The following is a 23,583-nucleotide window of genomic DNA, read 5'->3' as shown; positions in this document are numbered from 1 at the left end:
TAAGGTGACCATATAATTTGTTGTCCAAACCTGGGTACTTTTGAGGATGACAAGGGGTAATATTAATCACTGCACTGGAACAACAGTTATCAATTGGTATCTCCCAGCTGGGCAATGTGTACCATCCTTAGCAAGGGACATTGCTAGGAGGGCTTTGAGATGCCTCTGATGTGAGAACTTCCAGTCAGACTTTTCTACCCACAGTCTACACTCAGAGGCTTGTGGGCTTTGCTACCTTGAAGGTATTTCCAAGTTACTGCTCCTTCCCTGTGCCTTTCTTTTCCCTCCCAGCTCTGGACTCCCCTTTTCTAGGAAACCTTACTAGCTTGTTAATCCCATCCCTGTGACATCCTTCCCAAATGTGATGATGGGTGATGGGAAGTCCATAGGGCAGAGTCCTCTGCCCCGACACCTTGAATCTTCAAGCTGTGGTCTGGGCTCTACCGGAGGGAACCCTGAGAACTATTGAAATAGATTATCTTCTCTTTCCTTCCCTTCCAGGCAACTGGCTTGCATTTCCGTCACACAGACAACATCAACTTTTGGCTGTCTGCAATAGCCCACATCGGTCTGCCTTCGGTAACACAGGGCCTCAAGATTGGGGTTCATCTCTACTCTGCACGGGCACCTTCACCCCCACCACACACATGCTTTATCTCTCTGAGACCCTTTAGCACTCTTCTCCATGTGTCTTCTAAACTAACTTAATCTAAGAGTTTAAGTTCCTTGGGGCTGTGTGTCTTTGAACCATGTTACTTGGCCTCTGCCTCCACTTCCCTGTAGGTAAGGGAAGCAAAGGGAGGTGAAAGTTCCCTGGTCCAAGATGCGTTGTTTCCACTAGTCAGCAAGTCTCCTGTATAACACAGGAGATGGGCCTCACATTGGCTGGCCACCTCGCCACCGAAATTTCATAGCGTGAGGCAAGGACGTACCACATCCCTAGGTGATGGACTTGGAAGCCTAGTCTGAGACCCCAGTTGGACGCATGCTGCTTGGCCTCTCACTCTTTGAGTCTCAGTTTGTTTCTCATCTGTAAAATGGGGATAGTAATCCCTCCCCTTTCTACCTTATAAGGCTATCAGGAGGATCACATAATCTGTGTGAATTCCTTTGTGAATTGTAAAGAACTATACAAGTTAAGGCATAAGATTCTGCAGGGTTTTTCTTCATTGTAGAAGAGAACTGTGAGACCAGGGAACAGCAGTTAAGAAAGATGCTTTGGTGGGAGGCAAGAGCAGTAGAGGCCAGGTGTCCTCCGAGAAGCTAGAACACTTTTAAGTCTCTAGATTTGGTCCTTTCTTACGTATCTAAGGTAACCAAGAGCTATCGAGGTTAAACCTCATTACAGTCACCAGGTGGCATGGGAAGCCATGCCTGGGGTGACTCAGTTCTTAGAGGGGTCCCCACTGATCAGTAGCCTCTGGCTTGCAGACAGGGATGGCATGCTCTGACTCTTTGTTGTCCTTGGCAATGTATGCCTCATTGGGCCCTCTGTGGGATCATGACCAGCTCTCAGCATGCCACCTTTCTGGTGAGAGGCCAAGGTGAGGGGTGCAAGCTGGCTGTGTCTATGCAATGAATAGGGAGCCTGTTTCTCCTGGAGCCTGTGGCCTGCATCCTATAGCCTTGATAGCCTTGTCTGGTGTTTGGTTAATCTAGGCTTTTGTGTCTGGTTGGGTCTTGGCTTAGTACCTGTCCCCAGTGCCTTTCCTTTGCACTGAATGTGCAGATGCAGTGCTGGCTGTGAAAAATTGGGGAGATTGAGCCAAGCCCCAGGCAAGAAAGGAGCACATACCCCAAGTGGGAGAGAAAGACCCCTTCCTCAGCCCATATCTGGTGCTGCTTAAAATTCTCCAATGGCAATACTGGCTGCTTTCCCCTCCAGACCTTCTTCCCAGAGACCACGGACATTTATGACAAGAAGAACATGCCTCGGGTGGTCTACTGCATCCATGCACTCAGGTGAGAGACCAAGACTTTTGTCATCCAGGTTTCTCTAGGTGGATGCAACCACCAATCAACAGCAAGAAACATTGCAGCAGGAAGGACAGAGGTTAGACCATAGCGAGCACTCCTCTGGAGAGTGAAATCGTCTCAGTAGAGAGTCTACATAGTTTTGTTTAGGTTTATGTGCATGCTTATGGGCACATTTATGTGTGACCTATGTGGGTAAAGGGAAAGGGCAGGCAGAGGAGAGTTCAGCTTGTAACTAGGGTGCCAAGGCATCAGAATAGGACGCATCAGGAGTGTCACATGCAAGTCAGTGTGAATGGTGAAGGCTGTTTGGTCCTACTCACAACCAGCCATCAGCAGCCAGCTGGCTAAATCATGGAAAGTAATTGACCAGTTCCTGTGTTCACCACATCATCCCTTCCTGACTTCATTTCCCATGTCCTTTCAAGTCTGTGTCTTAACTCAGCAGGTTTCTGCTTACTATGCCCTTTCCATCCTCCATATCCATCCAGTGACCTGCTACTGCAGTGTGTCCTTCTCTGTGACACCTTCCCAGTCTCCCCTGCAGTATCTTGTTTATGCTATAGCACTTGCCTTGGGCTGACTTACAATAACATCTCTCCTTGTGGCTGGGAGGTGACTTGAGGGCAGGTGTTGAGTGGTCTTCATCTCCAAGTCCCCATAGTTATCTCCTGCAAACCTATTATAGGCAGCATGTCAAAATGAATAGGCCCCAATGCCTTCCATTCTTTTGCAGTCTCTTCCTCTTCCGGCTGGGATTGGCCCCTCAGATACATGATCTATACGGGAAAGTGAAATTCACAGGTAAGCCCAGCTCTTCCCCAGCCACCACAGTCTGGGCAGGGTCTTGGGGGTTCCGGGCTTGATGATGGGCACCTGTGCTATCATTGCAGCCGAGGAACTCAGCAACATGGCCTCCGAACTGGCCAAATATGGCCTCCAGCTGCCTGCCTTCAGCAAGATCGGGGGCATCCTGGCCAATGAACTCTCGGTGGATGAGGCTGCAGGTAGAGCCCAGGTTCCCCTGCTGGGGTAGCTCAGTGAGTATGGGAGGACCCTGAGCCTTATAGTCCCTGTGTAAATTCTGGACCCTTCTCATGGGGGGCAGGGCCATCAGGCTACCTGCCTTGCCTGACCCCTCTGGATGGAAAAAGGGGATGATGTCAGAGTGGCCTACAGCTGGTTATGCTGTAACTGGACTGGGGTATGCTCTGGCCTTCTGACCTTGTTTCCACACCCCTCCTAGTCCATGCAGCTGTTCTTGCCATCAATGAGGCAGTGGAGCGAGGGGTGGTCAAGGACACCCTGGCTGCCTTGCAGAATCCCAACGCTATGCTCGGGAATCTTCGAGAGCCTCTGGCAGCCATCTACCAGGAGCTTCTGGCCCAGGCCAAGATGGAGAAGGCTGCCAATGCCAGGAACCACGTAAGGGACTTGGAGGGCAGGGGTCAAAAAACTGGGTGTCCTGGAAAATCTTAAGCGAAACCAGAACTCCTATTTGTCCTGTCTATGTGTTCCAGAGTTGCTTAGAGGAACTGTAGCTTGTCAGTTACTTTAGAGAAATAGGAGAGGATCTCAGGAGAATGGTGAGAATTCAGAAGAGAAGGGAAGGGAAGAGGTTTTGGGGGAGGGGGTTGAATTTTCAGGCAGGGCTGAGAGACTGGAATGTAGGACTGGATGAGATTGGACTAGAGATTCCAAAGGTTAGTTCAACCTATGTCAGTGCCAGGGATTAGATCCCACGATTTCTTCAGATTCCTTCCAACCAGACTGACCTTTGGCCTTGGGAAGGTCCCCAGAAGAAGAAATAGTTATAGACAGGGAGGGAGGAATAAGAGATCGAACTGGTCTTCCCAGGTTCCCTTCTCAATGTAGTTTTTGCAGAATGATGGAGAAAGCCAGGACATCTATGACTGCTACCTAACGCAGGCTGAAATCCAAGGCAACATCAACCACGTCAATGGTAAGAGAGACAGGCCAGGAAGGGTTTGAGAGATAACCCCCCCACCCCACATAGGGAGTTTTGGAGTTGGCTTCTCAGGCCAGAAGACCCACAGCCTCACTTGGGCCAACACTTATCTCAAGGAAAGATGAAAGTCAAGGCGGTGTGTTCTCTGCTTTACTGCTATAGGTGTCTGGAGAAGTGGTCCCTGTCAAGGAGGCTTCTCTTTGAATGGTGGTCCATGGAGAGAACAGAGGCAAAGGGGCAGGATTTTCACCTCTAGGTGCTGGGGGCGGTTTGTCTAGGGTCCTTTGAGAAAATAGTGGAGGATGATAGGGGATCAGGGCAAGAGAGGCTGCTTGAAGACCCAGGATGGAGTGGGCACCTGCCCATTTGGATCAGGATATCCTCAGGGTCTGGGGTGGTGAGATGGGAAGGCTGTAAAGATCAAGCTGAAGAATTTGGGCTGGACCAGATGGGCCCTAAGAATCCAGGACCCCAGGGGGCAGGGGTGGGGGTATCCGTGAATGGGCAGGAAGAGGCCTGGGCTGGGGATGGTGAGGGATGGGCTTTCTCACACTCTCCATTATGGTGTCTTGGTCTTTTCAGTCCTTGGGGCTCTAGAAGTTGTTGATGTTGCCCTGGAAAGACAGAACCCTGAGGCCTTGCTTGAGGCCCTTCAGGACTCCGCCCTGGCCCTGCAAGGAGTGAGGAGAGATTTTGCTGATTGGTACCTGGAACAACTGAGCTCAGACAGAGAGCAGAAAGCACAGGTCAGGCTCTAAGACCTGCTACCTCCTCCATCTGACTATAGGATGGGGGGAGGGGGACCTTATTTAAGCATCACCACTGTCAATTCTTTGTATTCAGTAAGTGCTGACTACATATTTAAATGGTTAAATTACCCCAAAGCCTAATGGACCAAACTAATCAGCTTCTGCCCTCTAAGCATCTCTTATACTGACTGGGGGAACCCAGGGGCAGTCCAGTAGGCAGTGATATGCTCCCCCGTTACTAAATTGGGGCCACAACTTAGCCATCTTATTTTCAGTGCTGTTGACTTTCTCCCGGACACTATTTATACTTGTGTTGCCTATGTTCTTTCAGATGTTTGCTGGGTAAGAAAAAGTCAGAGGTTAGAGATGGGTTCATAGGGATGAGTGAGCTAGGCTAGTATGCCTAAAGGGAAGAGGTGGGATTGAGGGTAGGTGACTGAGTAGACCTGGGAGCTCATGTTGGCAGCTCCTGAGGCATGTTCATGGCCCCAGAAGGACTCTTCTGCTGCAATTCTTCCCTCTTTCAGGAGCTAGGCCTGGTGGAGCTTCTGGAAAAGGAGGAGGTCCAAGCTGGTGTGGCCGCAGCCAACATAAAGGGTGATCAGGAGCAAGCCAGTAAGTCATCTCCAGGCTGAGACCTGGCCTAGGTGTATCACTGGATCTTGGGAGAGCATGTAACCCCTTTGATGGCTTCTGTGCAGAGCAATGCAGACTGCTACCTGATTTTCCAGCCCCTCATGTAGTGTGCCCTATACCTGGTTGCCCAGGGGGATGCTACTGAGAAGTTCATTAAGGCCTTGGAGATAATGATAGTACGTACCACACCAGGCCAGACTCTGGGACAGGCAGTTTCCTTCTAGGCACTCCCCCTGTATTTTGACCATTTCAAGCTGCTTGAGTTCCTTTGGCTTCTGAAGTACAGTGATTACCCAGATAAGGGAGAAACCCACGATCCAGCTCAGTTGCCCTTAAAAACATGCTATACAAATATAATTCTTTATTAAAAGAATGTGAGTTTGTGATTGTCTCCCTGCTAGGGGATCAACCTGGATAATGAGGGTGATGTGAAGTAGAGTGCCAGGCTGCCCTGCAGCAGCCTGTGGGCCCCGCCCCTGGCACAAATGCCTGCCTCCGTCCGGACTTGCTCAGTAACCCTTCACCTTTGTCTGGTACAGCTCTCCGGCTCTAGCCCGCGGAGCCCCCAGGCCACTCCTGACTAACTACCTGCCTTATCGCTCAGTTCATTCCTGTTGCCAGAGTAATCTCTCAAGCCCAGATCTGATCTTATCTGCTTTGTTGAACATCTTCAGAGCCTCATGGATTCTTCCATATTTCTCCTAGACTTTAGTCCCGTCTCCTCAGCATGGTAGGTGAGACCTTCCGAGTGTCTCCCTGAACCCTTCTCTTCACACCCCACCAGCCCAGCCAAGTCAGATGACTTGTTCCTCTTTGACTGCCTCCAGCCTTGCCCACTGCCAGGCCTCTGGGGCTCTGGATTACAGTTGTCCCACATTTCCCCCCATGGAAATCAGATGAAGATATCCTGCAGAGCTGCCTCACATGCTTTCTCCTCTGCGAAATGTTCCCACTCCCTCCGCCTAGAATCCCTCCTCCCTGCACTGCCGGAGCATCTGGGGGAAGGGAAGTACCCGTCACAGCAATGACAGCAATGCAGTGTGGGTAATTTTGTATCCTTATTTTTCCCCAGTGGTTTTTGTGCTCCTTGTTGTCAATGCCCATATCTGCTTGGCATTTTATAAGCCTCAGCATCTGAAAACTAAAACCACACTGATGCACCATGGCCCCTTTTTAGCTTACTCCTTCCCTTTTCAGCCCAAATGGCTCTACCTTGGAGCTAGTTCCTTATTCCTCTGTGCTGCCGTCAAGATTTGGTCCCTGGAGCCCCCTGACTAACCTCATCTTAGTTGCGTACCATAGCCTCCTGTCAATCTTGTGCTCACCACCTTAGGAACTCACCTCTGCTATGACAGCCCCTCCATGTTACCTGCTGAGCCACTCAACTTCTAGGCCTGACAAATTGCTTCTTCCGGAGCCTCTTCTTAAAGCGAACCAGCCCCTTTTCCTCCTGAACATTTAGAAACGCATTTTGAACCTAGCAAAACAGTTTTTAAGAGCAGTTATGGAGGGGAGGGTATAGCTCAGTGGTAGAGTGCTATGCTTAGCATACGTGAGGTCCTGGGTCCAATCCCCAGTACCTCCGTTAAAAATAAATAAACCTAATTCCTCCCCAAAACAAACAAACCGACCAAACAAAAAAACAATTATAAATCCATTTCTCCTCAGAGATCCCCAGCAGAACTAGTTAGCCAGGAAAGTAGAAATGGCACTGGACGCCACGCCTGACCAGCCTCTCCCTCCTCCCCTGCAGTGCTCCAGGCTGTGCAGAGGATCAACAAAGCCATCCAGAGGGGAGTGGCCGCTGACACTGTGAGGGAGCTGATGTGCCCTGAAGCCCAGCTGCCTCCAGTGTACCCTTTTGCCTCGGCTGTGTACCAGCAGGAGCTGGCAGTGCTCCAGCGGCAGCGGCAGGGGGTAAGCCCTAGAAGTGAGGGTCCAGCTCTCAGGTTCCCAAGCAGCTGAAGGGATCAGAGCAGTCAGTCTAGAGTGCCCCCTGAGGGTCCTCTTAGATGCTAGCAAAAGATTAGGGGTGAGAAGTAGGCTACCATCCTTGCCATCCTGAGTATACTGTAACAGCAAAAACCTTTGACCAAACACTGCTTTAAACACTCATTTAATCCTAAAAAGAACCCTACTGGGTAAGTATTATTCTTTCCATTTTAGAGATGAGGAAACAAATTGTCCAAAACAGCTAGAGCTGGGAGTGCATAGAAAGCTGAATGTACTTGAAGCCTATGCTTTTAACCACTCTGCTGTCCCACCTGCCCCAGTCCGTACAGCTTCTCTGACAGTGAGGTGATAGCCCCCCACCCCACACTGGGACTCCCCAGCCTGTTGAAGGAGTTAGAATTCACCCGAGAGTCCAGGCAGAAATATAGGGAGGGAGGAGTTAGTGATGCAAATGGAAGATGCCTTCAAACTAGGGAAATGGAGGGAGCAGAGCTAGGGCAAGTCTGGGAAGGCTTCTTGGAAGAAAGATTCAACAGAGAGTCCTCACCCACAGCAGGCATTTACAGAGCATCAGCTGAAGGCACGACCCTCAAGAAGGGCTCAGTCTCGATGTCTGAGCCTGTAGTACAAGGAAGCATAAAATCAGTCCTGAGGTAAAGCAGAGTGACTGAGGCTGTGGACTTTAGAGCCAGACCACCTGAGTGAAATTTCAGCTCTACTACTTCCCAGCTTGTGACTTTGGGCAAGTTGTTTACCTTCTCTGCCCCTCAATTCATATAGAAAATGGGAACAATAATGTATTCATCTCATAGGATTGTTTAAGGATTAAATGAGTTGTGCTTGGAAATGAGCCTGGCATGAAAGTTTTAGTTATTTATTATTATTATTATCATCATTATTATTACTACTACTACTAGTATTATTTGCAGCATTCTGTTTGTAGAGGACAGGAAGGGTGCTCCAGACAGGTAATAGCATAAGCAAATGTTTGAAAAGGAGGAGAAGACTGGGCATGGAAGGGGCCGGAGCCTCTGGGGTGTGTGGTGCAGCACAGAGGGGCCCACTTTAGCTCCCTCTCTGTGTGCCCAGGGCCTAGAGCAGTTCTTGATGTGTGGTAGGACCAGAGAGGAGCAGGCAGAACTCACTGGTTGAGTGTGGGCTCCCGTATCAGGCAATTAGGTATAACTTATATTACTTGACTATGGATTCATCTGTGAAATGGGGATATTAATGGTGCTTACCTCTTTGGCTTGTTAATGAAAATTAAATGAATGTGCGTGAAGTACTTACACATTGAGCATGGTAACCATTCTCGAGTATTAAGTAGGATTAATTATTAGTGAGTGAATTAGGCCATGGGGGTTTTGAGATAGAGACTCTGGGATATTGGAGAGTCTTAGGGGCAGGATGGCAAGTAGGCCCTGAGGCCGTTCACCAGCCCGCTGGAGAATCAGCCCTCCCTCTGTTGTAGGAGCTTGGCCAGGAAGAGCTCTTCGTGGCCGTGGAGATGCTCTCAGCTGTGGTCCTGATTAACCGTGCTCTGGAGTCCAGAGATGCCAGCGGCTTCTGGAGCAGTCTGGTGAATCCTGCCACGGGTCTGGCAGAGGTGGAAGGAGAGAATGCTCAGCGGTGAGAAAGGTTTAGAAAGGCTGAGGGAGGGGATGCGTAATGGAGGGAAGGTAGCCTAGACTCCAGGTTCTTGTGCTTTGAGACTAGCTTCATGCATGGTGCTCTTGGTCTCAGGCCCACCCTTTGGGTCTATTCACGTTTCCTTGGCCTGTATTTCTCCTGGGAGTGGGCGGGTTCACAGTCATTCCCCTTTCCTCCATTTATTCACTCTCCTATCAGAAAAGTTTGAGTACCCACTCACATGCCAGATACTATTTTAGGTGCTGGGAGACAACAGGGAACAAAACACAGTTTCTGTGCTCATCTAACTAGTGTGCTAGTAGAGGGAGACGGACAAAAAGCAAACATGTCAAGTGATTAGAACAGAAGAAGAGCTATGGTGAAAAATAAAACAGGGCAAGGGGGATAAAGGGTGGGGACAGGGTAGGGACAGTTTGTCTCTGCTACATAGTGTGGCTGTGGAAGGACTCTTTGGTAAGGGGGTCATTTTGAGAGAGACCTAAAGCGCATAGGTGATTGCCATGAGCTATCTGGGACACAGGCCTTGGAAAAGAGGCATCCTTGGTGTGTTCAAAGAACACCAGGAAGCCATGAGACAGAGTGGAGGGAGGGAGGGAGAATAATGAGAGATGAAGTAGCAGAGGCCAGATCATATAGGCTGTTACTCCGAGTGAGGAAGGAAGCCACGGGAGGGTTTTGAGCGAGGAGGGAAATGATCTGACCTACTTTTAACAGGATCACTCTGGCTGCTGTGCCAAGAATCAACACAGGGTTAGAAGGGAAGAAGCAGGGAGACCTGACAAGTGTCTTTTGGAGTAACCCAGGCAAGAGGTGATGGAGGCTTGGCCTAGGGCGATAGCAGTGGAGGGGGTGAAAAGGAGTCCCGATTTTGGATGCATTCTGAAAGCTGAACTGACAGGATTTGGTTATGTAGTGGACATGGGGCATGAGAGAGAGTGGAGTCGGGTATGACTCCAAGATGTTTGGCCTGAGAAGCTGAAGTGAATATTTACCAAGATGGGAAAGACTGGGAGGCACAGGTTCAACTGGGGGAATCAAGAGTTCAGATGTGAGCTGCTGGGTTTGAGGTGATTGTCAGGCGTTTACATGGACACGCCGAGGAGGCACCTGGCATTTATGAATGGGCTGCAGGCATACTTTTGGGAGTTATTAGAATATGTTGCTTGAAGCCATGAGATTAGGTGAGATCACTTAGGATATGAGCGTGGAGAGAGAAGAGGCCTGAAGACTGAACCTTGGGATGCTCCGACGTTTAGCGGTCAGGGGGGAGCCAGCAGAAGAGACTTGGAAAGAACAACCTCTGAGGTGAGAAGAGAACCAGGAGAATGTGACGTCCTAGAGGTCAAGAGAGGAAAGTAGTTCAGAAGTTTCCCCTGACTTCTGGCTGACCATGCCCGTGCCACTCCCCTCATTCTCGCTCACCTTGCTGCCAGGTACTTTGATGCTCTGGTGAAGCTGCGACAGGTGCGTGGAGTGGATGGGGCCTTTCTGAGCTGGAATGACCTGCAGGCCACCGTGAGCCAGGTCAATGCCCAGGTCCAGGAAGAGACTGATCGTGAGTGGAGTCCATGACTGGGGGAAGACCGCCCAACTCTGACAGCTCCATCTTTTAACTGTAAGTCTGGACCCTCTACCCATCTAGATCTTTCTTTCCCAGAGGTCCTTGCGGTCAGCCTCATCAACGAGGCTCTGGACCAGGACAACCATGAGAAGACCCTATCCTCGCTTCTGCTTCCCGCGGCTGCCCTGGACGATGTCAGCCTTCCTGTTGCCCCTCGGTACCATCTCCTCCTCGTGGCGGCCAAAAGGCAGAAGGCCCAGGTGAGGTTTGGGCTGGCTGGTTTGGTCACAGAGCAGTAAGAATATCCCCGTGGGTAGAGCTGTGCCCAGTATGCACCCTGGGAAAGCCAATCTGATAGACATAGTCCCTTCTCGGGGTGGGAGGCAGGAGGGGTTCTGATCTGGCCATGGGGGAAGAAGGGCAGAGCTCTAGTTAACAACACAGAGAGAATTGTGGGGTCCTTGAGCATGGAAAGGGCACAGGTCTGGGAGCTCTGACACTACTGACCATGGGACTTAACAGCAAATCCCTAATGTCCCTGAGCTCTCCTTAGACAACTGTAAAATACTACATGCCCTGGTCCTACCTACCTAGTGGAGAGGGGGTAAAAGTCAAGTGAGTTGAAGGCTGTAGCAGGCTTTTGAACCTGTAACGCCCGGAGCAGGTGGCAGCGTGGAGAGTGTTCAAGGGCTAGGACTCCTGAGCCAGAGTAGAGTTTGCCCCCTGGCACCCTGACCCTGCACATGTTACTTAGCCTCCCTGGGCCTCAGTTTCCTCCCCTACAAGCTTGTGATAATAATGAATGTATCTCAGAGTCACAGGCTTTAAGTGAGATAATATGACAAAAGTACTAGCTACTGCTGACTGAGTTCTCAGTCTGTGCCAAGCATTGTCTTATGTGCTTTTCAAATGTTAGGTCATAAGAAGGTGCTTTAGAATACTGCCCATGAACATAGCACTCAATAAAATGTTAGCTTAGAAAGTTCACTCTGTTAATGAGGGGAGTTGGGAGAGAGTAGAGTCTGGGGTTGGGGTCAGGTGAGACAAGGGAGGGAACAAGCCTGACTGTGGCAGGCAGAGGCTCACTTGACCTGTTGTCATGTGCCATCTTTGCACTGCCTTGTACAGCAGAGGAGTGTGGAGAGGAATGGAATGGAGAAGGTGGAGGTTCAGGGTCAGGGTCAGCCTGAGAAACTGAGTTGAGGCGTGGGGAAACGGGGAGGAGGCACAGGTAGGTGGAGCCTCCAGTGTGGGCTCTCCCTGGACATGGCTGAGGCTCAAGGGCAGGGAGATGAGCTGTTGAGAGGGTGGTGGATCCTGAGAGTTTAAGAGGGTTCTGGGGTGCTGTGGCCAAGCTGAGTTGATGCTTGGGCCTGAAAGCAAGGTGGGAAAGAACCTTGTGAGCCTGGCAGCAATCCAAGGAAGCCACAAGGCCATGCCTATGCAGGGTAGGCAGAGGGGAGTGGAGACCGCTATCCCTGTGGCTCCCAATGTCAGCCTGCAGTTCGGCTCCACTGGGCAGCTGGGCCTGGGAACCTGGGGAGACCAGCCTGGGCTCTCATCTTATCCCATCTCTCTCAATTTACCAGGTGACAGGGGATCCTGGAGCTGTGCTGTGGCTGGAAGAAATCCGCCAGGAAGTGGTTAGAGCCAACCAGGACACAGACACAGCTCAGAAAAGTAAATGGACCGGGGATGCAGAGGGCAGAAGTGGAGGGGGAGGGGTTGGGGGAGGCAAAGAGATGTGGACTCAGCGGGAGCCCAGACAATCAGGTGGTCTCCCCAGTCACCTCCCTCTCCATTTCAACCTCTGTGGGGAGGCAGGCCAGATTGAGAACGGGAGGGTTGCTGCTTGGACTGTAGGATGAATTTCCTAGCAGTCAGCTGGGCAGGAAATCCTCAGGAGTCCAGAGCCCAAAGTCCACCCACTGCCTCCTTCTGTGCCTTTCTGTGGGCACTTTCCTCCCACAATGTGAGCATGTGAAGTCAGGTGGGGGCCAAAAATCCATCCCATTTTTCACTGGTAGCTTGAGTCTGAGTTCTAACAATCAACTCTGGTTAGAGAATGTTTAGTCTTGCAGTTGGACAAGAGGGATTGGCTTTAAGGAAAAGTAGGCAGGGTCAATGCAAATAGACACTGGTATTCTGGTATGGGGTGCTGATGGTGTTAGTTCTCAGTGTCTGGAGTCCCTCTGTTCCTCCGTCTGTGAGTGACTGCAAGGCAGGTACTACATCAACTCCCCCCACTTCTTGGACTTTATTCTCCTCCTAAGAAACTGCCTTAGGTTCTCTGACCATATCCTGCCATGGAGCTTCTGTGCTCTGACTTTCCTTTTACAAAGGAAAGCCCAGCCCCACACTGCCTTCTTCCAGGAAGCCTTCCTTGACTACTACCTTCTCCTCCAAGCCCAGCTTCCTGTTGCTTCTTTTCATCTGTGTCTGTCTGTCCTGGGATGTCCCTGTCCTTCTTCTCAGCCAGAATGGTTTTGTGGCCTTCTTCTCTGAATCCCTTCCCGATAGACAGGATAGGACCCATGGGAGGGGCCCAGGGAAAGACTGACCACTTCCTCCTCATACCCCTATTAGTGGCTCTCGGCGTGGCTGCCATCAATCAAGCCATCAAGGAGGGCAAGGCAGCTCAGACGGAGCGGGTGTTAAGGAACCCCACTGTGGCCCTCCGAGGGGTGGTTCCCGAGTGTGCCCATGGCTACCAACGAGCCCTAGAAGATACCGTAGCAAAGAAGCGGCGTCCAGGTAATAGCCCTACCCTGACCCTCCGCTACCCTGCCTGCCCCTGCCACCTCTCGCCTCCTCTGAGCCTTCTCTGCTTACTTGGATTCTGCTTAGGGGATACAGCACTCTGGGTTCAACATGACATGAAGGATGGCACCGCCTATTACTTCCATCTGCAGACCTTCCAGGGGACCTGGGAGCGACCCACTGGCTGCCGCCTCAACACCTCCCACCTGACTCGGGAGGAGATCCAGGTTGACAGGGTCCCTGTAAAGGAGGAATGGGGTTCATGGATGGGAGGTTTCTTGCGGGAGAGGCTCCCGCCTACCAGGACATCACAGGCCCTCTCTCCTACCTCCACAGTCAGCCATCACCAAGGTCACCGCCGCTTATGACCGCCAACAGCTCTGGAAGGCTAACGTGGGCTTCATCATCCGGCTCCAGACTCGCCTCCGTGGCTTCCTGGTTCGGCAGAAGTTTGCTGAACGTTCTCGCTTTCTGAGGACCTGGCTCCCAGCAGTCGTCAAGATCCAGGTGGCAGGCTCTGGCTGTCTGAGACTTCACGGCCTGGACTTTTCTGAGCTTCGGGGTTTCCTCCCTACTTCTTTTTTGCTGAGTGGGGTTGGGATGATCTTTTGGCCTCTCAACAAGAGTGGTTAAGAGCATGGATTCTGGTGCCCAGACTACCTGGGTTTGAATCCCTGTTCCACCAAGTTAGCTGCATGACCTCGACAAGTTACTTACTCTCTCCCAGTTTCCTCATCTGAAAACAGAATCTGAAGATTGTAGCACCCACCTTAGAGGTTGTCATGAGGTAAAATCTAAAATACATCTGAAGAGTGCCTGGCAGATAGGCAAGAGCATGGTATAAGTGCTAGTCACTGTCATCATCATCACTATCCAGAGAGTGTGAGAGCTGCTTTTCAGCTTGCCCATGGGGAGAGTGGAATAAGATGTAGCGAGCCTTCAGGGTTTAGACACCAGGAGGACCTCCTGACTGAAAAAGGAGCAGTGAAGAGGTGGTGGGGGTTAAACAGAAAAGGGGTGGAGTCCCTTAGGGAAGAACTTTTACCTGTTCACTCCAGCCAGCTCTTTCCATTTTTATTCTTCCAGCCTCTGGATGGTCCAGTGTAGCCTGTGGGATTGGCCCACAAGTAACTGGGACATGAGGCCATCTGGGAAGATAGGCCTTGGGCCCAGGCACTTTACAAGCCAGCAACATTAGGAGTTGAGCAGGCAGAGCCCTCCTCAGGCAGATGTGACTTGGAGGGTCTCGTGGTGATGTTGGCAGTGTAAAAGGACTTTACTTAATGAACACCTCCAAATGCCCAGTATCTGCAAAGGATGCCACTTGGCACTGGGCAAGGGAGAGGGCTGTGAGAGACACACATATGTGATTACATCTCTCCTGTCAAAGGAACTGGAGTACAGTTGATTTTAGGCGTTGTGATGGTAGAGACACTAAGATAAACCCAGAAACCCTAAGGGAGACGGAAGCACAGACTGAGACTGGCAAATTGCCCTCAGTTATGATCTGGCACATGTGCTGGTCATTGAGAGCTCGGACTTTGGAGTCAGAGGCTGCAGTTTGCCTCTTGGTCCTACTACTTCTGGGTCATATGACCTCTGGTACCTTACCTAAGCTGTCTACAACTCTCCATTTCCTCATTCATAATGATGGTACTCACCTCATGTTGACTGTGAAGGTGAAGTAGGAAAATTACACGTAGCACTTAGCGCAGTAAGTGCTCTATTGGTGGGAGCCATTAGGAGATGTTAAATTTCAGGGCATTGGTCCCAGAACTCAATACAGAACCTTGGTAATCAGCATTTAGTGATTTGAATCATAGAGATTCCTCCCTCCTGAGCCCAGCTTGGAATTTCCCACCAACTCTAAGGAGCTGAAAAGCCACACCAACAGTGGGAGAAGGGATAGAGTCAGGAGGCACGTTTGCTGCCAGTACTGGAGCTGTGTTGGCTATGGCCTGGGTCGTGGGATACAGAGAAAGAGAGAGGGGCCCAGAGCCTCAGGCCACCTGCTCTCCAGCCAGGAAGGAGTGAGAGTCCAAAATGAAGCTGCTTGCATGTGCCGAGACTTCAGTCTCTCCTGAGAGCTCTGATCTGGCTGGGACCCCAGTCAGGGTCCTAAATTCTGACCAATCCAGATTGGGAGGGCTCCTCTTTAAGGGGAAGCCACTTGGGGATGGGCCACTAATAAGAGCATAGAAGAGACCCCTCTGCCTTTCCCTACATCATCTGTCTAGGTATGTCAGGAAGTACCTGGAGAGAGAGGGCAGGGAGTGCTGAGGAAAGGCACAGAACTGGGGCTTCCTGGCCCTTAGGCTCCAAGATGGACAGCTGGTCTCATGGGGCCAAGCTGCCTCTTTTATATCCGTTCCAAACAGGGACAGTGTAAGTCTTAGGAGAAAGCCTGGCCAGGAGAGCTGGCTTTAGGAAGGGCTGGGAGGACAGTTGGCTGAAAGGGGACACTCTTAATGTACCAGACCGTGACAATGTCAGCGGTACAGTGTCCTCCAGGGCCTGAGCACCCAGGAGATGTTTCATGTGTGCCCTGAAAGACAGGATTTAGAAGGTAGAGATGGGTGAGGGTGGGCATTGACAAAGATTCAGAGGCAGAAGATCACAAGTCATCATGTTTAGAAGAAAGTGAAATGTCTGATGTGGCTAAAGTCCTGAAGGAAGTAGGGCCTAGTAGAAAGTCAGATGGGCGTATGGGATCTGATGGCTGACAACTTCTGGAAACTTTGGGGCTGAGAGAAACATAATCCGAGTGGTATTTTAGGAAAATTAATCTCACACAAGCTTCGGATGAAAGGGAGGGGGTGCCTAGGAAGCAGACCAAAATGGAAGGGAGCCATGAGTTTTGAGTCTTAGTAGAGACCAAAGTGGGCATAATTTATGGAGGAGATGGTCATTTAGACTCTTTGCAGCAGACTAGTCATGGGGGAGAGGCCATCAGCCTGACAGCTGAAGTACTGGGGACCTTGGAGGGGAGGTTTGCTTAGAGCTGGGGTTCAGAACTGAGTGGTGTAGTTTGTAAAGAGCAGTGTGAGTTATGAGAGATTAATGAGCTGCTGCCCAGATGGCCATTGGCAGAGATGGTGTGTGGGCACATGACTTTACCCGCACACACTTTCCATCCATGCCACCACGTGCCTCTCCAAACTATGGGGTGTGTGGTACTGTGTGGGTAGTCTACATGGGTGGACCCGTGTACTGTAGGGGGATATAGTGCATGCTGTGTATCTTTTAAGCTTGTATCTTAACAGTTGTTTCTGTGAGAAGGTTTGGTTGGCATGAATGTGTATGTTTGATAGCATGGTGTGTGTTAGTGTCTGTGTGTGTGTGTGTGTGTGTGTGTGTGTGTGTGTGTGTGTGTGCGCGCGTGCTGGGACCAGGGAGTGTGGCAGAGGGCATGACTGGCTACACACAGACATCTGGTTTTCCCCATGAAGTTGGAAGTTCTTTGAGAACAGGGCCAGTTTCCCCTTCCCCCTCTACTTTCCTACCTCCCCACCCCACCTTCCCTGGAAAGCCCAGGACAAGGCTTTTCCCACAAGCTTCTTAGGCCATTGGGAACCAGCTGGATTATCTCTTTTTCTCTCCTGATCCACAGGCTCATTGGCGGGGTTACAGACAGAGGAAGATTTACCTGGAACGGTTGCAATATTTAAAAGCAAACACAGATGCTGTAGTTAAGGTAGCTATCATGATTTGGGTGGGGTCCTGTCTCTTGAAGGACCTGCTGAGAACAAGTTTTAGTCCTCTCACCTCCTGTGACCCTTAGAGGTGGTGAATGGGCCTGGGTCTGAAGGCGGGGCCCTGAGGCTGGAGTTCTGAGGCAGTGTGTCTCTGCCCCCAGATCCAGGCTTGGGCCCGGATGTGGGCAGCTCGGAGGCGATACCGGAGGCGTCTGGGCTACTTCCAGAAAAATGTGAGCATCATCCCATTCCCTCTGTCCCCATACCCAACCTTTATCTATGAGACCAGGGCACAGGCAGCCAGCAACCCTCTTCCCATCTGTGTTCATGGCAGGTGAACGCTGTTGTGAAGATCCAGGCATTTTTCCGAGCCAGGAAAGCCCGGGATGACTACAGGACATTAGGTAAACTATCTGACTTCCCTCCTCTGTCTGTGCAAGTGTCTGTCTGTGCGGGTCTCATGGCTTTCAACAGTTAGCAAGGCCCAAAGTCACACCAGCTCACAGCTTACCATCTGGGGCCTTGGAGAAGTTGTCTGGCTTTCTTGAGCCCTTTTCTCTCACCAAGAGCTGATGTGTCCAACTTTGAGTGTGCTTAGGACCCAGGGTAGGTGGAGAAGTAAGGAACAGCTCCTGCCTTTGCAGATCCCCCAGTTTGATGGGAGAGATAGGAATCCCCCCAAAGTCAGGCAGGTCTAGATATCCCTCCTGGGACCGCACAGCAGGTAAGGAGAAGTTACAAGTTGTCTGTGCAGAAATGTGGAACGAATGGTAACAAAAGCCCCCTTGCCCCACCCCAGTAACAGCCTCATCACAGGAAAAGCCCCTCCTACCAGGTTCTGTCTGTGCCTCTGTACCAGGCTTAGATTATCTTCCTGTTGCTACTACAAAAGCAAAAAAAAAAAAAAAAAAGAAAGAAAGAAAGAAAGAAAGAGAAGGATCTTTGTCCTCTCTCTAGAGTTCCAGCCTTCTCCCACTTTGCCCTCTCCCCTCACCCATGGCTCTCTGCCTCCACCCTCATTGGCCCATCACACACGAAGCCACTTGGAGTCCTTTCTACAGTGCTGGGGAGCTTGAGGAGGAGCTCTTGAGGGGGCTCCATCTTCCTGCCCTACCATTCCCAGTAGTTGGGCGTGCATCTAAAGCCTTAAAGAAGTCCTTCTAGGCTGTTCTTGACTCTTGTCCATAAAGATCAGAAGCCCAGCCTTAGAGGTCCCCCTCCTTTTGGTGAAGTGGACGGACTAATGGTCCATCTCCAGGTTTGCACTTGGGTTCCCAAAGAGGTAGGCTTGTTTCCTTCTATAGGCTGAGGCTCCACTCCTGGACTTCAAGATTGAGTAACTGTTGAGGAATCACCTCCTTCATCTCCTCTTCCCGCCCTGTCCTGCTGGCAGGGACACCACCTGCCCTGCTCTGCCCAAAGACACTCAACCCATCTGCTTCCAGGCAGCGAGCTGCTTTTTCCTCCTTACCTCTCCCCAACTTGGCTCTTTCTGTTTTTTCTTCCCCTTGCTGTTGCGTTAATACCACTGCCCTAGCCGTCCTTTATCTTCTTTTTCTTCTCTTTAGTTTATCGTTTTTCCAGAAGAACTTGTTTTTCGCAGGTCTGTCTCCCAATTTCATTATCCCAAGCTCCACTAAGAGCACTGCCACTTACTAGCCGTGTGGCCCTAGGCAAGTTACTCAACTTCTTTATTGCCTCCACTTTCTCATTTACAAAATGGAGATAACGATTGTGTAGGGTTGTTGTGAGGATTAAATGAGTTAATGTGCTGTATCATTGAATCCAAGATGCCATTAGTTATCTTTGGTTCCACCATGCTTCACTCTCCAAAGATCTGTCCTCTACACAGATTAGTCCATTACACCTGTCCATGTGATCTTGTCACTCCCTTAAAACCTGTCAGTGAGGTCTCATTGCCCTCAGGATAAAGTCCAGTCACCTAAGCACAGCTTCTGAAGCTCTTTGCTCCAATCCAGCCTCTCCCTGCACCTCTGACCTCACTGACCCCTGCCCCTGTCCCTCACCAGCTGCACCCTCTGCACTGTGCTCTTGACACAACGGACTTCCGGCACTTCCTAAAACAGCCAAGTGCCCTTGCTCTCACCTTGTCAGACATCAGTTTGGGTCTCACCTCCTCTGGGAAGCCTTTCTTCACTTTGCAGATGGGCTTGGGTGGCCCGCTTTTATTTTCCCAAAGGTCTGCATGCTTACCCCTCTCAGGGCACTAACCACACTGTAGTGAATGGTGGTTTATTTGTCTCCTTCCCTTACTGGACTGCCTTTAAGGACAGGGCCTAGTTTTTTTCCTGTTTCAAATCTGACTTCTTCATTTCTTACTAGCTGTGTAACCTAAGGCAAGTTACTTACCCTTTCTGTGCCTCAGTGATCTCATCAGCAAGTTGTAGTGAGCTGACCTCACAGAGTTATTTTAGTATGTAAAGTACTTAAAACAGTTTCTGTCCCATAGTGAATGTTATATGTCTTAGTTGTTGTTTTGCTGTTGTTCCCTGTAGCCTAGCTCAGAGGCCTCTCTTTGCTCAAATGCCTGTTCCAAAAGAGGTTCAAGAAGAATCCTTCTAGCTCTGACCTTGCTCCCTATAATATAAAAACCATTGAACATTCCTTCTATCTGTGCTCCCAGCTATGCAGACACTCCTGACAGAGGAGAGTTGTATGCGGGTCAGGCAAGGCTGAGTGGGGGCTGATAGGTGGAAGTGAACTTGGGATGAAAGATGAAAGTAAGTTGGCCCAGCAGAAGCAGGAAGTAAATCAGAATAGAGGGGCCTAAGGGGATCATCAGAGGGTGTTAGGGCTCTGACTTTGGTGTGGGAGGTGAATCCAGACAGGGGAAGGACAGAACTTATGTCATACCTGGTTATGAGATAGGAGCTCAGCGGCAGGACTGGCTGGGAGGCTGCCCACTGCCCTCCAACTGTAAGCAGAACTAGTTAGAAAGGATTGGGGTTGGGGACCTGCTAGCCTCAGCAGAATGGGGACTGAGGATGGGATAACTGGGGTAGGGGACTGGCAAGGAAGCTGGTGAGGGCATGTCTAATTCTGGTGCCTCTTCCTTTCCTGCCAGTCCACGCGCCCCATCCCCCTCTCAGCGTGGTATGCAGATTTGCCCACCTCTTGAATCAAAGTCAGCAGGACTTCTTGGCTGAGGCAGAGCTGCTGAAGCTCCAGGAAGAGGTGGTCAGGAAGATTCGGTCCAATCAGCAGCTGGAGCAGGACCTCAACCTCTTGGACATCAAGATTGGCCTGCTGGTAAAGAACCGGATCACCCTGCAGGTGAGGGGCCCCCCGGCCCACCTTCCCCCAAATCTAGCTGCCTCTGGAGAGGTGATGCTGGACATTCTCTGGTTGCTAAGCAAATATTTTTTAAATGTCTGGATTTTATCACCTGGCTCAGGTCCTTTCCCAGTGGTCTTCTGCCCTTCTGGTAGTTTGTTGGGGCCATGTGATACAGTAGAAAGTGCACTGGACATAAAATTGGAATGCCTCGCTCTGCTGGTGCCTAGTGGTGAGACTGCAGCCTGGTCATTTAACCTCTAAGTCTGTTTCCTCATTAAGTAAAGTGGGAATCATGAGAGTGCCCACCTCACCAGGACAAATGTAAAAATAGACATGAAAGCTTCTTAAAGCGTAAATTACCGTACAAATATGCAGTGACAGGTGGAAGTGATGGTGATATCTCCACCTCAGACTTGTGCAACAGTCTAATAAGAAATAATAGTAGACACGATGCCTCAGCCTGGCAACCTAGTTCTCTTTGGGGACTCACCCTGTGAGAGCAGAGGTGCCAGATGGAGTCTCAAGGCAGTAGGAGGCCCTTCCTCACCCTAGAACCATTCCTCTCCCTTGGCTCGTGCCTTGAATACCTTGAACAGCAGAAAGCCCTGGCTCTTCAAGGCGCTGATTCTAGACCATATGTTCTGTGCTCTGTGCTGGCCTGGGCTGGTTGTATTACCCGCTCCCCTGCCCCTGCAGGAGGTGGTCTCCCACTGCAAGAAGCTGACCAAGAAGAATAAGGAACAGCTGTCGGATATGATGGTTCTGGACAAGCAGAAGGGATTAAAGTCGCTGAGCAAAGAGAAACGGCAGAAGCTAGAAGCTTACCAACACCTCTTCTACCTGCTCCAGGTGAACAAAGGTCTTTGGAAGGAGAGATCTCCACCATCTCCTGAGGGTCTTGGACCTTGAGGCCTTCACATCTGTGCCTTTGCCTGCATGTAAGGTGTCCTTTTCCACAATCCTAATGCCTTGTCCCCAGGAAGAGACTGTCTCCTTTCATTTCTCTGAAATATTTCCAGTACCCCTGAGAAAGTGTGGCAGTGCTCTCTTTATCCCAGTTTCCAATCTGCGGATCCTTTCTTTATCTGATCACCAGTCCTGAAGTGCATTATTACTCATTCCTATCTCCCTCATTGCTTAGACTCAACCCATCTACCTGGCCAAGCTGATCTTTCAGATGCCACAGAACAAAACCACCAAGTTCATGGAATCAGTTATTTTCAGTCTGTACAACTATGCCTCCAACCGCCGAGAGGCCTATCTCCTGCTCCAGCTGTTCAAGACAGCGCTCCAAGAGGAAATCAAGTAGGTTTTCCAGATGCAAAGGAATGGGAAGAGAATGGGTTAAGAAATGGCTCCTTCACAAGGTGACAATTTGTTGAGGTTTGAAGTAGAAACAGAATCAGAAGACCTCTTTTCTCTGCCTCCCCCAGAGGCAAGACATCTCCTGGGACAGCACGGTGGGAGGACATGTGCTGATATGTTAGCACAAAGGCTGAGATAGAAATAACAGGACATTCCTTAAGAGGAGGGACACCAGAGTAGGGTTTGAAGAGCCAAAAGCTCAAAAGGAAAAGCAACTATTCTACACAGAGGCAGGAGTCCAGCTTCAGTGACCTCTTGATCCACAGGTCAAAAGTGGAGCACCCCCAGGACATGGTGACAGGCAACCCAACGGTGGTGAGGCTGGTGGTGAGATTCTACCGTAACGGGCGGGGACAGAGTGCCCTTCAGGAGATCCTTGGCAAGGTTATCCAAGACGTGCTAGAGGACAAAACGCTCAGTGTCCACACAGACCCTGTCCACCTCTACAAGAGCTGGATCAACCAGACCGAGGCCCAAACAGGGCAGCGCAGGTAAGCAGATGGGCAGAGGGAGAGCTCTCTTTGATCAGCATGGTCTTGGGCCTCACTGGGGAAGCTTGAGTGTGCTTTGAAGGTGGCATATAAATGAGCATGCTGATTTATGCAAATATGACACCAGTCCTATAGGATGAAATAAGGTAGCCTTTTAGACCCCCTCTGGTAATTAACATGGAGCTGATGTAAATGACACCGGACCTGGTGTGCTTAACATAGAATGAGCACAGATAAATATGCAAATGTGTTTAATTGCTATGTCAGTGCTTGCAAATGATATGTCAGGTTTGCTGGGAATTGGGATGTGGACTCCTTACTGATAGGGGTATAGTTGAATATTCAAATTTATAGATGAATAGGCAAATAAGATAGTGGGAGAAATATGTTGGCCTTATAAATTGGCAGTATTAACTCAGTGCATAGGTACTAGGGAAATGGAGCACTGAGGAGAACAGGCAGTGCTGGTGGCTTCTCTGATTGGTGTGTGGGTATATAGGTGGGGGAACTGCAAGGCCCTGTCCCAGCCAAAGGGGCCTACTACCACAACTGCCAAAGACCAGGTGCAGGGGAACACTGGTCTCCTCTGGTTCCTTTTAGGATCTTTCCGTAGACTCCAGGTCCTCCATTCCCTCCTATGCTATTCCACCACCCCGTGGGTACTCCATCTCTTTCTTCTCCTTCCACCCACATCGCTCTAGTCCTCTCTGAGTCCTTTCTCTTATTCTGGCCTAACCCCCTTAAGCATTGTGGGCTGCCCTTAGCACGTATGAATGAGCTCTTGTTGTTAGGTGAGTTTAAGGGGTAGGACCTCAGGGAGGGGAGACCATGAAAGGCGGCTCTGATTGATACCCTGTCTCTCTCTGCCCACAGCCATCTCCCCTATGACGTAACCCCAGAGCAGGCCTTGAGCCATCCAGAGGTCCAGAGACGACTGGACATCTCCCTCCGCAACCTCCTTGCCATAACTGACAAGTTCCTTGTAGCCATCATCTCATCCGTGGACCAAATTCCGTATGTGCAACAGCCCCACCCCAGCCTAAGCACAGGATCTCAAGAGGGCCAGGCTATGATGGGGAGAGCAGAACAGTCCTGAAGGATGGAAGGCAGGAAGGGAAACTGGGCTAGAGGTGCTCGAGGTCTTCCAGGAGATAGGTGGAGAATGCTCAAAGCCCTGCTAAAGACTTGAACTGGAGTACAGCACACAGGTCTGTGTGTAGACAGTCAGGACATCACTGGGCCAGAGAAGGGAACCTCAAATGATTATGGGGACATGCTGTTGTCTGAGTGTAAATGGTGGAACATATGAAATCCTTTGGTCCACAAAGTCAAAAATATGAAAACTTCAAACCAGTAAAACTTTCCTGTCTTAAAATTTAGTCAATAATTTTTTTTTTGAAAAGCAAATGACTGAAAATTTGACAAGGCGAGGCTCATCTAGACCATCACTCAGCCAGCCAGCCTTTGTGGGGCAAGGTGGGAC

The 23,583-nt window shown here is 50.4% G+C and overlaps 1 protein-coding gene across 7 annotated transcripts in view; it reads left to right on the top strand.

The window, feature by feature from the left end:
• Nucleotides 1-23,583, top strand: part of IQGAP3 (IQ motif containing GTPase activating protein 3) — a 49,446-nt gene that overhangs the window by 17,141 nt on the left and 8,722 nt on the right. For 6 of the 7 annotated variants that reach the window (XM_045515911.2, XM_045515910.2, XM_045515912.2 and 3 more), the window contains 24 exons: nt 502-579; nt 1,886-1,962; nt 2,711-2,778; nt 2,868-2,981; nt 3,221-3,399; nt 3,850-3,937; nt 4,526-4,689; nt 5,220-5,307; nt 7,082-7,245; nt 8,753-8,910; nt 10,365-10,486; nt 10,589-10,752; nt 12,082-12,172; nt 13,079-13,246; nt 13,340-13,479; nt 13,589-13,759; nt 16,863-16,946; nt 17,109-17,180; nt 17,282-17,351; nt 20,033-20,241; nt 20,941-21,093; nt 21,386-21,549; nt 21,876-22,100; nt 22,974-23,114. In XM_045515911.2, the coding sequence (XP_045371867.1) occupies nt 502-579; nt 1,886-1,962; nt 2,711-2,778; nt 2,868-2,981; nt 3,221-3,399; nt 3,850-3,937; nt 4,526-4,689; nt 5,220-5,307; nt 7,082-7,245; nt 8,753-8,910; nt 10,365-10,486; nt 10,589-10,752; nt 12,082-12,172; nt 13,079-13,246; nt 13,340-13,479; nt 13,589-13,759; nt 16,863-16,946; nt 17,109-17,180; nt 17,282-17,351; nt 20,033-20,241; nt 20,941-21,093; nt 21,386-21,549; nt 21,876-22,100; nt 22,974-23,114 (3,152 nt within the window). The remainder of the gene's footprint in view (nt 1-501; nt 580-1,885; nt 1,963-2,710; nt 2,779-2,867; nt 2,982-3,220; nt 3,400-3,849; nt 3,938-4,525; nt 4,690-5,219; nt 5,308-7,081; nt 7,246-8,752; nt 8,911-10,364; nt 10,487-10,588; nt 10,753-12,081; nt 12,173-13,078; nt 13,247-13,339; nt 13,480-13,588; nt 13,760-16,862; nt 16,947-17,108; nt 17,181-17,281; nt 17,352-20,032; nt 20,242-20,940; nt 21,094-21,385; nt 21,550-21,875; nt 22,101-22,973; nt 23,115-23,583) is intronic. The other variant, XM_010953889.3, reaches the window with a different exon arrangement.

Source organism: Camelus bactrianus, chromosome 21 (genome assembly GCF_048773025.1).
Source record: "Camelus bactrianus isolate YW-2024 breed Bactrian camel chromosome 21, ASM4877302v1, whole genome shotgun sequence".
NCBI lineage: Eukaryota > Metazoa > Chordata > Mammalia > Artiodactyla > Camelidae > Camelus > Camelus bactrianus.
This window is presented reverse-complemented; position numbering and strand designations above follow the sequence as displayed.